The sequence below is a fragment of the Amblyomma americanum genome, chromosome 2 (genome assembly GCF_052857255.1).
Source record: "Amblyomma americanum isolate KBUSLIRL-KWMA chromosome 2, ASM5285725v1, whole genome shotgun sequence".
In the NCBI taxonomy this organism is placed as follows: domain Eukaryota; kingdom Metazoa; phylum Arthropoda; class Arachnida; order Ixodida; family Ixodidae; genus Amblyomma; species Amblyomma americanum.
In genome coordinates this window covers 216,843,802-216,857,134 of record NC_135498.1, presented here as the reverse complement: position 1 = coordinate 216,857,134, position 13,333 = coordinate 216,843,802, and the positions used below count along the sequence as shown (strand labels likewise).

At 45.9% G+C, this 13,333-nt stretch overlaps 1 protein-coding gene across 3 annotated transcripts in view; it reads right to left on the bottom strand.

The window, feature by feature from the left end:
• Positions 1-13,333, bottom strand: part of Ube4B (Ubiquitination factor E4B) — a 423,977-nt gene that overhangs the window by 56,584 nt on the left and 354,060 nt on the right. For 2 of the 3 annotated variants that reach the window (XM_077655721.1, XM_077655720.1), the window contains one exon: positions 9,894-9,983. The exons of the other annotated variant lie outside the window; for it this stretch is intronic. In XM_077655721.1, the coding sequence (XP_077511847.1) occupies positions 9,894-9,983 (90 nt within the window). The remainder of the gene's footprint in view (positions 1-9,893; positions 9,984-13,333) is intronic. 3 annotated transcript variants of the gene reach the window in all.

Below are 13,333 nucleotides of genomic sequence, written 5' to 3'. Positions count from 1 at the left end.
CACCAAACAAGCTGAACAAACTTATACCCGGGATTTGTGGCACTGAGCACCCTGGATGCAATATAAAACATCAGCGTGTCTTCACCCCTTAAAGTCCTATATAGGGCAAACGGGGAGGTGCATCAACAAACGCCTTGGGGAACATTGCAAAAAGGTTGAAAACAATAAAGATAAATATGCCAACTTGGTCAACCATGTTAATATGTGCAAGTGCGAACCTCGACTGGAAAAGGCGAGGATTCTTGGCAGGAGCAAGATTAAACAGGCGAGGCTTTTATTAGAAGCGTTTCACATAAAGGAAAAGGCGGCTTTGTGTGTGAGTGACACGTCAGTGAATTTGTAAGCGGCGGAGTACAATTTTCTGTGCAAAAACTGATAATGCAGGGTGACAGGTTATGGCCGTGATAGGCACATGGAGTGAAAAAAGGCGGGCGTATCCTGAGACTATTTATCTGTGTGGTTTTCTTGAGTAATAAACAGTTGGAAGTTGGCGCCTGTTCGTTGTCTCCCTGTCTTTCCTTTGTGTGTGTGGTTTTACTTGCGCCAAGGTGGATTCTTTCCAAGTTTCAAAGATAACTACTGTATTTTGCTGGCATATAAGTTGCGCGCTTTTCTCTGAGTTTTTCTTCGGTGCATCATTTTTTGCCGTGCCCAGTAACTATATTTTAAAAGGAAATCGTACATGTGTAACAGGTGAAAAACTCAACTTAAAATGTTATTTCATGGGTACAAGCCCATAACCTCATCATTACCAGACCGAATGTTGTAGCGGTAAGCCTCAAGTTTGTGGAAAACCTGTTTCCCCTGTTTCAACATGGCCAGCCATCATCAGGTGTCAGAACAGAGTTGCAGGGGAAGGAAAGTGCGAGCAACTTCCGTCCCGGCTAATCGCAGAAACCTCTGCCATCTGCTATTAATCTAGCTGAAGGAGGAGCTGGCACTAGCATTTGTAATAAAGAACAAGATCTAACCGCAAGAAGCTTCTGAGAGGAGAAAAGATCTCTCTCTCTTATCCCTTTTAAATTTCTGACCCGCGCAGCCGTTGCAACCACGACGCATCCTTTGTATGTTTCATGAACTGCGTCAGTCGCATTATCTCGGGCGCGGTGTCGGTCACAGGCACTGCCATCGTGAAACAGATGCCATACGAACACCCCTTGAGCCCGCATGTTTCGGTTGTCACAGAGATTAATTCGCTGTAACTGTGCCACCAACCGCTATGAACGTCTAGCATCAGCAACTGCTGGGAGGTATAGAAAGTTTCACCCTCATGAGAGTCAGCTCGGCGAGGGTAAGCTCCCTCAGAGGAAGCAGCAATGGAAGTACCACCTCCAAGGCTACGCAGAGAGCCGGCGAGAGTCTCTTCAGGTTTCGGCCAGCGTCACAAGTGGGTGTGGCTGTGCGCTCTCGTCGCCTCTCGCAGCAGGCGCAGGGAACGTCCAGACTTGAGGCTCAGGGCAGCGAAGCGCAGTAAACGCGTGCTCCGACTGCTGGAAAATGCCTGGGGATGGCTTTGTTCCCAGAATGTGGTGCTCTTGGGAAGATCCAGATGCCATTCTTGGCGTGTGCAAACATTCGGCGCCTATATCTCTGATGCCTCGCCGTTCACGGAGAACAGAAAGAAGGAAGCGAGTGAGTGCGGAAGCAACAAGGGTGGGCCAATTTTTTTTGTACATAGTTGTAAATATTATTTGTTTTGGCTCTGAGAGACGTAACCTGTGCTCCAGCCATGACTGCAGGAAAAGCACTGGGGCACTTCGGCACCACGGGAAGCGATAGGCTCCGCAGTTTGACAGCGAGCGAATAGGGCCACCTTGGCAGATCTCCTTATGTCCTTTATGCCAGAAGTTTCACGTGTTGTGGTGCATGATGTAGGTGAAGCTTCATGAAACCTAAAGACCTGTTGGCAGATGATATGATGTTAGTTATGCGCGTGCGCCAAGAAAGATCGCTGCAGAGGGTGACTCCAATATACTTATGTGACTGAACGCGTTCAATGGAAGAGTTATCAATTTGATATGAAAAACCAAGGGGGTTACGCTGCTGAGTAAAAAAAAACGAGTTTACATTTTTCGGCATTTAAATTCATAAGCAAACGATCACACCATTTATTTATTTATTTATTTATTCAGATACCTACAGCGCCCTGAAACGGGCATTATTGTAGGGGGAAAAACAGAAAATATGGCACAGGTAGCACAATTCAGCAACAAAAAATATAACGCTAAGTTCAAAATATAACGCAAGATACACAATGCATTCAAACAAGAAAAAAATGTTCAAAAAAACGTATATACAAGAACTGGGTACAAAGACTACAGTTGTGTATACAAAGCACACGAAGAAAATTTTACACATTAAGTAAACAAAAACTCTGCAAGAGCACCATCAAAGCTAGAGGACGGCGCTGACACTATATGCTTTGGCAAACCATTCCAATCATGAACTGTTTTGGGGAAAAACGCACATTTGAATATATTGATTCGACACTTGTATTCATGAACTTTTAATGAGTGACCTATTCTGGCGGATCTGTTGATCTGGCAGAACTTGGAAGTCCAAGTCATGCGTGCATGGTATCAGCACAAACTTTAATCAGCAGGTTCAGAGGCTAAGAATGACGGGCTTTCCAGATGATGTTTTAGTACTTGCTTGCAGTAAAATACTTAAAAAGGTCAAAAGGGGAGAATCTCAGGAACCTTCACAAAAAGATAAAAAGGAAATTGCTGTTCTACCGTACATTCACCAAACGTTACACCGTTTGAAGCAAGTGGGCAGCAGATATGGCGTTGATGTTTTATTTTCTGCACCAAAAGAGGTCGGCAATTTATGTGCCATTGTAGATAGAAAGGCCAGGGAAGAAGAAAATAAACGAAGAAAAACAAAAAGAGGGTGCCAGATAAAGCATGACCTGAGGTTTGTCCCTTGCGCTGAAGGGGTTGTGTATGAAGAGCCGTTCACGTGCGGGAAGACCTATATAGATCAAACAGGAAGGTGCTTGAACACCCGCCTAAAAGACCACAACACTTCTTTGAAAGGGGCTCCGTCCTCAAATCTGGCTTTACGTTACAGGAAATGTCCCTGGAATAACAAACCTGATTCTTCTGAAAAATCATGTACCCCATTTTTATTAAAGCTAGGATCCTGTACAAACACAAAGCTAAACTAACAAGGGGAATCAGTGAAGCGTTTCATATTCGTAAAAACATTGACTCATGCGTGAGCAGCACCCCCTCTGTAACAGTTCATGACTGTGAATTAATGTATCTGGATTCAAGTGATTGATGTATCACTGTGGCTTTTGGTGTTGTGCACGCGCACGTGGTTGTCAAAGGACTTTATATTGCATGTTTTTTCTAACAAACGTTCAGTTGTTAGTCAGTGCCGGTCCTGTTGTCTTCTTCTTTCTTTGTCCCTCGTCTCAGCGCTGTTATTCCCAGCAGTAATTTGTTCCTAAAGGCTTTGTATTCGTGCAACTTCCCCTCATCACGAGAGTGTATGAAAGTTTGATACAGCTTATTTTTCACACGAATGAGTTTTAGGAGGTCCCTGGTAATCCATGGTTTACACGACTTTTTATGTACACGATGTGTTTTTGTCCAGAAAGATGCGTAATAGTGTTTTTTAAAGATGTTTACAAATGCATCATAAGATTCATTGGCGTCCCTAAGGGAGAATAGCACGCTCCAGTCTTCAGATGAAATGTTTTGTCTGAAAGTTTCCATCGTGTGACAGATATTTCGTGGTGCGTGACTCCAGGCTTTGTGTGTGTGATATGACAAATGCTATTTCGAGAGTAAAATGGTAGGTAAATGGTCATTGATGTCAGAGCTAAGGACGTTAGTTATGATGGAATCATCAGATGCATTTGTAATAAACATGCCAATCAAGGAACATGTCGCGGGTGTAACACGAGTGGGAGCTGCTACACTGTTGCGATAGTTGTTGCACTCTAAAATCATTAGGAGCTCTCTAGCAGCATTAGAAGTTTTCAAAATGTCGACATTTAGACTTAGATCACCACCGATAGTTAGTACATATCCATTCATATTTGCAAAAGACAGTAGGTCCTCTAAGAAATTTAGAAAAGCTGCCACATTTCCGTGGGGAGGGGGGTCTATACAGAACAGCGAACATACCTATTCTTTCCCTTCAGGATGCACAACACTTTGTAATCGATATTCACTGTACTATATTCAGATACGATATTAAAAAAGGGATTTAAAGTGTGTATAGCAACCCCGCCTCCTCTACTGTCTTTTCTGTTCAAGAAGAAATAATTGTATTCGGGTAACACTAAATGTTCTGAATCATCACTATCCCAGGTCTCCGTGAACATTAGTACGTTGAACTTTGTGCCACATGATTCCAACAGGAGCAGTATGTCATCCCATTTTGGTCGGACAGATCTAGCGTTTAGATGAAATACTTTAAACCAGTTGACGGCTTGGTTATTTTGAACTGTTTTTTGGAGACCTCATGAAAGAATCGCCATGACTCAACAACGAAAGCTTATACTACAAAAGTTTACGATGAAAGATCAGAGACATCATTGATATTGCATATCTTGTAGGTCGCTCTCATGTTTGATTGAAATCATCGCTGACGCATCATTCTGACGGGCAAAGATTTGTCCATTTCTGACCCACACAAATCACCAGCTGTGCTCACGCATGTGGGCAATGGCTGTTCCTAGAAGCTTCTTGATGTAAGGACATAGCTGTTCATTTATATATATAGGCAGCTCGTTTTGGGAACCAGAACGTTCCTCATCTGAAGTCCTGTTGCACAAGCCAAGAGTAGCATTTGTGATTTTTTGCTTTTTTGCCTTTTCCAGGATCTTGTCACGCTCATCTCGTTCTTGGAGCTGGACGACAATGTTTGAGCTGTTTTTGTCCTTCGTTGCTACCTTGTGGCATGCGTCAAAGTCAGTGCAGGTAATTGTCTCTCCTATCGCGTTACCAATTTTTTCAAAGATCTCAGGAATTCTTTCATTTGGGTCCTGTGCACACCTTTAATTTATAAATTCCTGTTCCATGTGTATTGCTCCTATTTCACTAAGCTGGCCTGAGAATCATTTAGCTCCTTTACGACAGCCTGCAATTTTCGCCTCAGCATTTCACTTTCCTTTTTCAGTGCGCTCTTTTCTGTTACAGTAGTTCCAAGAAGTTTGTTTGCTTCATCAAGCCCCTGACTACAAAAGTCCAGGCTTGCCTTGATGTCCTCAAGCTCAGTGCGCAAGGTGCGTTCATCTGAGTGGAAGTTTCTTTCCATTGTTTCTCTGTGCGACTTCAACTCTGCTTTCAGTTCATCTCTCAATTCGTTAAAATCTTGGCGATTTCCTTTGCCGCTTTATGTAGGGCAAACAAAATGTTATTAAGAAACTAAGCACTAAGCTGTGACTAAAACCACACTAGGTAAAAAAAGTCACTCATGCATTGGCAGCAGTGACGGCGATAGCAACAGCAATGCGTGAAAAAAAGAAAATGCTCTAACCTGCGATATGCGAAAGATTTTGTTGACTCGGCAGCGGTGACAGCGGTGTGAGCGGCAGCTAAACAAAATCTTTCGCATATCGCAGGCGGACTACTGTTTCATCGGCATCGAGGAAGCCCTGTGATTGCAAGGTGGCAAGTTCCTCTGTGCACCTTGCTACATCATCCCAGTATGCCAGACTGACGATCAGTACAGACGACTACGTCATCGACAAAAGAGGGGCTCTGCTGCTTGCCAAGGACAGGCCTACTACCAGGTGGAGCGGCTAGATCACGTGACTGCCGCGGTGCCTATAAAGCCACAGCACATCCAGGAGGGAACACTCGGCAGAGGTGACGGCGGTGTGAACGGCAGCTCAGCACTTCAGTGATGAGTTGCGATTGACCCGCTGTTAGCTTTTGTAGTTCAGCCAAAATAGTGTCAGTATCAGATGGTCCTGGGTTCACTTCCACATCGCCAGACAGCAGTAACAATGCGCACGATATTTGCACATTCAACAGCAAGACAAAAGCAACACTGCGGACTTGGCAGCTGTACCAGGCAAAGTACAAAGGCAAGTACATTCTGGGGTCCCACAAGGAAGCGTGGGACTTGCCCTTGCTTTTTTTTATATTTATTAACGATTTACCTAACTCCATTTCTTCCCGAATCAGACTTTTTGCCGACGATTGTGTAATTTATCACAGAATTTATACTAACGAGGATCGCCTAGCCTTACAACCCGACCTCGAGACAGTAAATACATGGTGTCCTACTTGGCTTACACAACTTAACCTTTCCAAAACAAAATTTATGTCTTTTACTAACCGAATGTCTCGATTTCAAACAGCATATTCTTTATATAACACTCCAGTTGAGTTGGTAACCATGTATAAATACCTCGGTCTTCACGTTCATTCAGACCTAACATGGAACCACCACATTAACCTTATTCTTGCATCTGCTAATCGGTCATTAGGCCTCTTAAAACATTACTTAAAGCATGCTCCCTCTCACCTCCAATTACGTGCTTACACCACTCTTATTCGACCTAAAATTGAATATGCTTTGGCTATTTGGGACCCTCATCAAGCATATTTAATAAATAACATCGAATCATTGCAGAATCGCGCAGCTTGTTTCATCTACTCTGATTATTCACGTCATACCAGCATCACAGCCTTGAAGAAACGCATTGATCTGCAAGATCTATATCGCCATCGCAAAGTTGCACGCTTATCACTTTTTCATAATCTGTATCATCACTCAATGCTTTATAATGACTTTTCTTTTTGCCTTCTTCCATTTTTGATTGCCGCGACCATTCGTTTAAGTTACGCTCTTGTAATGCCGCACATCTAACTATGCACATTCATTCATTCCACGCACTATAACCAACTGGAACGCTCTCCCTTCAGATGTTGCTACCACCACTGATCCGGAGCAATTTTATAAACTAATATCTGCCACTACTTCTGCGTATCATCTTTTAGCACACTGTTAACCTACCAGTGCATTAGGTTTTTGTATTTTATTTTTGTCTTATTTCTGCTATTGATGATTCTCGTTGTTTTCTTTTCATGTCGTTGTGGATAGACACTGTATAACTTGTATTAACTTTACTGTCTGCTGCTCTGTTAATGTTTCTTGCCATTTATGCTTCAATGTTTAGTTATGTCTGTTTTGTATTTTTATTCCAAGGATCCATATGCTTTTATCTGTTTTTTTGTTTGTAGTTTCTTGAATTTTTGGCTTATTTTTTCTTTTGATTACTTGCCTGTACCCCCCCCCCCCCTTCCAATGTAATACCCTCAAATTGAGGGCCTTTAGGGGTATCTTGTATAAATATAAATAAATAAATATTGCTTGTTTTTGTAGTGAAAAGGGGATACTTGTTACTAACCTGCATTGCGAAGGTAAGCGTGTTAGCGACATGTGCAGTGGCACAGCCGTAGAGCCCACAGTGTGCGGGGTGTGGATGTCGCTGATTTATAGGTGACGTATTCCAGGTTGTCGGTGACGATTGGGTTGCTCCTGCTGGTCGACGGTCCAGTTGTCGAAAGGGGGCGTTCCGAGGTACTGCCAAATGTCGGTGTGCAAGGGCAGAAAGTCATGTCGGCATCCCAACCAGCAAGGCTGGCAGGAGAGCACAGGCGAAGATTCAGGCGAAAGCCTGCATTGCGAAGGTAAGCGTGTTAGCGACGTGTGCAGTGGCACAGCCGCAGAGCCCACAGTGCGCGGAGGGGTGGATGTCGCTGATTTATAGGTGACGTATTCCAAGTTGTTGGCGACGATTGGTTCGCTGCTGCTGGTCGACGATCCAGTTGTCGAAAGGGGGCGTTCCGAGGTGCTGCCAAATGTCGGTGTGCAGGGGGCAGAAAGCCATGTCAGCATCCAGAAGTGATGACACGGGAGCCAAGATGATGGCCGGCGTGCCAACCAACATGGCCGGCAGGAGAGCACAGGCGAAGATTAAGGCGAAAGCCTGCATTGCGAAGGTAAGCGTGTTAGCGACGTGTGCAGTGGCACAGCTGCAGAGCCCACCCAATTGGAGACACCAATTTTTTGGTTGGCGTGTTCTGTTTCAAACATTGCGTGTTGCCCCAGGACGCGTGACATGTGCTCCGCAATTCATATATGCATGGTAAATAATTTAGTATCGCATTATTTACACTGAGTGATTTCACTCTCTGAGTGCCAGGGTGTGTTATAACGTCAATCCCAAGGAAGACCAGCAACCCTTGATCACTTGGGCTCCAAAAGTTGTGACGTCTGCTTTCGCAAACATGCTGTGCATGCCTTTCGAAATGCCGGCCGGTACTACGATGTGCTGAGCAAAGCCAAGTGGGCGAGGGGTGACATCGGGTTCTGAAAACAAGTGGCTCGCTTGGACCAGTTGGCATACCGTGTACGCGGTTTCTGCGTTGTACTTAGCTCTGCCGCACTACGCTGACGCCCATGCTCGGCGGACGTCTGTGTCGGTGGCTTGTCAGTTGGCCAATCCCCTGGTCACATTACAAATGATGTCTCGCTGTTCGTGCCGACCAATACCCGTCGCTGTCTTCACTTCGCTCCGCCTGCGTAGGCATGCTGCGAGACTGCTCCGGGTCCCGTTGCTGCTGATTACGATTTCTCCTCCTTGCTTTTTTCTGCTGCTTGTATAGCAAACAGCCCGTATATTCACCAAATGAATGCTTCAAGATAATTCTGCGGGATTAGGCATTTAACGCGCGAGTACAGAATTCCCCTGGGAATGCACTCATGATGAAGACTGCACCTCAGCGCTACTTCTTTTACATAGCAGCAACTGCGCGTTCATTTGACATTAAATGTAAAGCTACGCTCTACTTAGGCTGAATAATCTCTTCTTTTTTGCGCCAGTTGTATGTTTACTTGTTTACGCAGAGCGGTAACTCGGCAAGAATCCCCAGTGAAAGTGAGTGCCAGCCTGGGGAAAGCTACATAGCCAGATTGCTGCCACCGCATATGGCCAGCGTTTCTCGCTTGTTGTAACTGCTTTTTCTGATGATGTCCAGTACTTCAAATTAAATTTCTTTATCTAGAAGTACGTTTGGTACCCATTCGCAATAATTAAAATGGCTCAATTTGTTGTCCACATGCGACACCGATGACTGCTACCGGGCACTGCAGTTGTCAGCAGAGTCGGTCACATCAGCTAGCAGCGGCACTTCCCGCTCAATGTATTTGAGTTTTAAGATGTTAGTAATCGTCGACTTCAGGTCACTGCTGTCGTCAAAGCAATGCTCGATGACCATTTGTATTCGTTAAAACTTGTGAACTCGCTCTCCACAATCGCCGACATCGCACATATGAAACCTGCAAACTCTCTAGGGCCAATCGCATCGCTGGCGAGTCAAAGGGTGAACATGTGAAATGTAGTAGCTCATTTCACTATTTGTAGTATGGAGAAGGAGTAGACAGAGCAACTAAAGTCATCGCCTCATCGAAGTGAAGGTTGCGCTCGGCGGCCACCGATGCTAGTACCGGCTGGTGCGTCAGCAACAGCCTATTTGCCGATCAGCACACCGACTGCTGAGTTGCCGATGTCGCGCGTCGCCGTTGATAGTATGTCACGTTACTGTGCTGTGATGTCACTACTGTTCACTGATATCGTTCCACAGTTCTACGTCACCAACTATAGCGCTAGCGATGGGTGTCGATCGTGAGAAAGAGCATTTAGGAACTTTTGCTATACACGTGCGATTTCTTCTGCGGGAGGAGATTGCCTGTGGAGGAGATTGCCTGTCTCCTAGGTATATTGTACTTGACAGACCTGGAAACGAAAACTTTCCCTATTTCTGTCAGGGAGTGATGGTGGGCAGCCAGACAACCCTCACACACAGTGCACTTTCCCCTCCAATGAAATAGCATGCAAGGTAGTCTTATAAGGCACGTACTGGATGACAAAGAGCAGGAAGTCGGCAATGTCCTCGATGTACCACTCCGGGTAGGCAGCAAACAGCCGTGGCAAGCCATCCGCTGGGGCACTGAAACGTGACAATGTTCTCGCTAAAACCACTGGTCACATGTCGGATCAAAAAAGCACGGCTGCACGTCCCTTGTGGTACACTTCCCTTATGAAAGCCCCTTTTTTCATCTTGCCGAAAAATATTGGCATACAGTAGAACCTCGTGCTAATGGTTGCTGCGTTTTGCTGACTGCTAAGTTTTCACAAGCCAGTCCCGCTCCCATAGAAATGGCATCACAATTGTGGCAGTGTTCTCACTTAGCAAATGGGCAGCATCACATTGACCCACACTGACACCACACATGCTTCCAGGAGGCGTGCAATTTCCATTGGCACGGTTGCACAGAATGGTTTCTGTCATCTGCTTTCCTGCACGCCATATCTATTCATGCAGGGGCCCCAAACTGACCGCCAAAAGATTTTATTTACGCGCACATAATTTTGCTACATTCCGCTGGTGGCTAATAAATGATGCTAACTGCCTGTGACACTCAGTACAAACACAGGTTGATAACATCCCTACTAAGTAGAGATCAAGAAGGAATTGGCCAGGGCATGTATGAATAATGAATTCTCAGTTCAAAGCGAATCTGGTGCAAACAGTTATTTTGTTCGAATAGTTCCAAGAGAAGTGAACAATTTGCGACTGGAAATGCAGTAATAAAAGAAAAAGGGGCAGTTCTTTACCACACACTGAAATACATGGTTTGAAGAATTCATTGAAAACAAAAGTAAATGCTTTTAAGCTCGAATTAGGCAACGTTCAAATGGCAGCAAGCGAAAGAGCCACTAATTTTCATTGCCGACAAATTTTTCGGACATGATCAATACTTGCGCGGCACCGAGTCGTGCACCCCACAGAGTTCAGTGTACAACCATGGCTGAAATTTCGGACGATGGTCACATGACTGCCCTGCACACGTGCGCTTGCGTGTTCGTGCCACTGCCGGAGGAGGCTATGGCTCGAGCACTCTGCTACGCTGCAAGATGTCAGCGAAGGCACATGTTGCTGTACACCAATCAGTGGATGCAGATGCTGTGATGGGCCTGGCGATGTTGCACTGCTCTGGACGGAGGTGCAAGGAGCTCCCTTCCCCATGGAGAGCAGGTTTAAATGGGACTTTTTCGAGGCAAGCCTCTTTGTCTAAACATGCGAAGAAAAGGGGGATGGTGTTCTTATTTCAGGACTCCAATGGTCATGGCTGTTGCATGGGACACCAGGTCAGCGCCAGACAGAGCGGCCCCCCCTTTGTGCAGTGTGTGTCTGTAGGTTGTCTGGTTCTCCGGCCCTGCAGCCCCACATAACGTGGTATGCTGTGGGTCCCTCGTCGCACCACGGGCATGCGTCTTTGTCAGGGGATATTATGCTGTATTTATGTAATTGGGAAGGTGTTGGTTTGGACTTGCCTCCAGTCCCTAGCCTTAATTCTGTGCTCTCAGCCGCTTGTGTTGTAGAGGGAGGAGTTGATGCATTGACCGAAAGTATTGTAATCTGGTGTTGTAGGTATTGGTGTGGTGTCTAGTGGGGCAGCATGAACCTGTGTGTAGCCTGCTTGGTTTGCATGTCCTCGAGCTATGATATCTATGACCTCATTGTTCTCGAGTCCTGAGTGTGCTGGTATCCAGGTGATTTGGTGTTTGAACAATGGGTTAGAGAAGCTGCTGCAGTTTGTTAGTCTGTGCAGCCTCTTATGTATTCGTCCTGCTAAGAGGAGCTAACAAGCCAACTACATCCCCGAGATGAATGGCTAGTGCAATCGCTGCGGCTTCTGCCTCGGTGACTGTGCATTTTGTGAGTGTCATGCTCGTGATTACTTGGAGATTGGCATTCACGATGGCCGCCACTGCTGTAGGCCTAGACTTGTTTGTGTACAATGCTGCATCTACGTAGACTGCTTTAGTGCTCCATCCCGGTGCTCGGTAGATGTAGTCTATCCAGGCTTTTCTTTTGCCTTCGCTTGTGTGGCTTGACATATTCTTCAGTATTAGAGCTACCACCCCCTATATTCTGGTGATAGATTCGTTGTGGATTGGATAAGCTGTAGGCCTGTAGGATAGCCTACTTAAGTTAAAGGGAACACTGAGCGCAATGCTATCAAATATTTTTTTTGTCAGTAAGATCCAACAGATCAGCATTTTGTGGGATTTTGCTACTTGCCCGGCAGCTAAAGGTGCAGTTATTGCTAAGAGATTTGGATTCGAAGTTGAAAAACTTTTTCCCGCCGCTATGATTCAAACTCTTATCTCTCTGACGACGAACTAGGAGAAGAGTGACGTAAAGCGGAGGAAACCAAAACTAGGACTCCGTGATTGCTGGCAACGAGTGCTGTGCTCCCGCCTAGCAGCAGCCAAAATGAGAACTACTGCCGGCTGGACGTTGAAGGCCTCTATCATCTGTCATCGCTTCGTTCACGTTTGCACCAATGTTATGATGGATCCTACTCCCAGTTCTGACGACGAAGTTCTCGCAAAGAACTGCAGCCTGCATTCAGCGACCTCAACCCCATGCAGCGTGCGATGCTCTTGAGTGCTGAGGCGGCATGTCTGGCAAGAAAGTCCTAAGCGCCGAGGAGTCAGCAGCGTCGCTGTCTCTGCTGAGCCACTGTCAGGACTGATGTGTAGTGACTGGTATGTGTGGGCATATTTAAGTTCTGCAATAATAGTCTTAGCAGAGCTGGTTATGCAGCTCAATGTCTTGGTATGTTGATGAAGAGAACACGTTGAGTGGTGCATTTGATAACGTGGAGACGCATTGAACACTGGCTATACACGGCTTTATTTCCTTGTTGCAGTTGATGCCGTTGCACGAACTTCGTCTGAGAAGCACTTACCCCAGTATTCACGAACCGACCTTTATCTTCCCTTTCGAGGTGCTTACCTTTATGGCTCCTTTCCGGGTTTCAAAAACCAACCTTACCCTTAAACTGCACCTTTAGCCACCCTTTCGGCCTCGGAAAGGGCGCGTTTGCAAAGGTAGCCCCTGGCCTACCTTTAGCAGCTCCTTTCGTCAATTCAACATGAAAACTGGGTACGATCGACGACCGCTTTTCTGATTTATCAAGTTCACAGAGTTAATGGAAGAAATCGATCAGGTGCCCCATCGTGCGAAGTCGGCACGGCGAGTGCTCAGGGATTGCCAGTACACGATGGAGCTGTTCGACGATGAGCTTCTCGCGAGGTATCGCTTTTCGAAGCCTGCCGTGCTGGAACTCTTGTCTGTGCTACCGCTGCACTGCTGCCCTAACGGACGAGGTTGCCCCGTGCCGCTGCGACTGCTTACCACCCTTCGCTTTTACGGTGCGGGAACTTTCCAAGTTGTTGTCTGCTACCCTGTCGATGTATTCTTACCGGTGGTATCGATTGTATCCG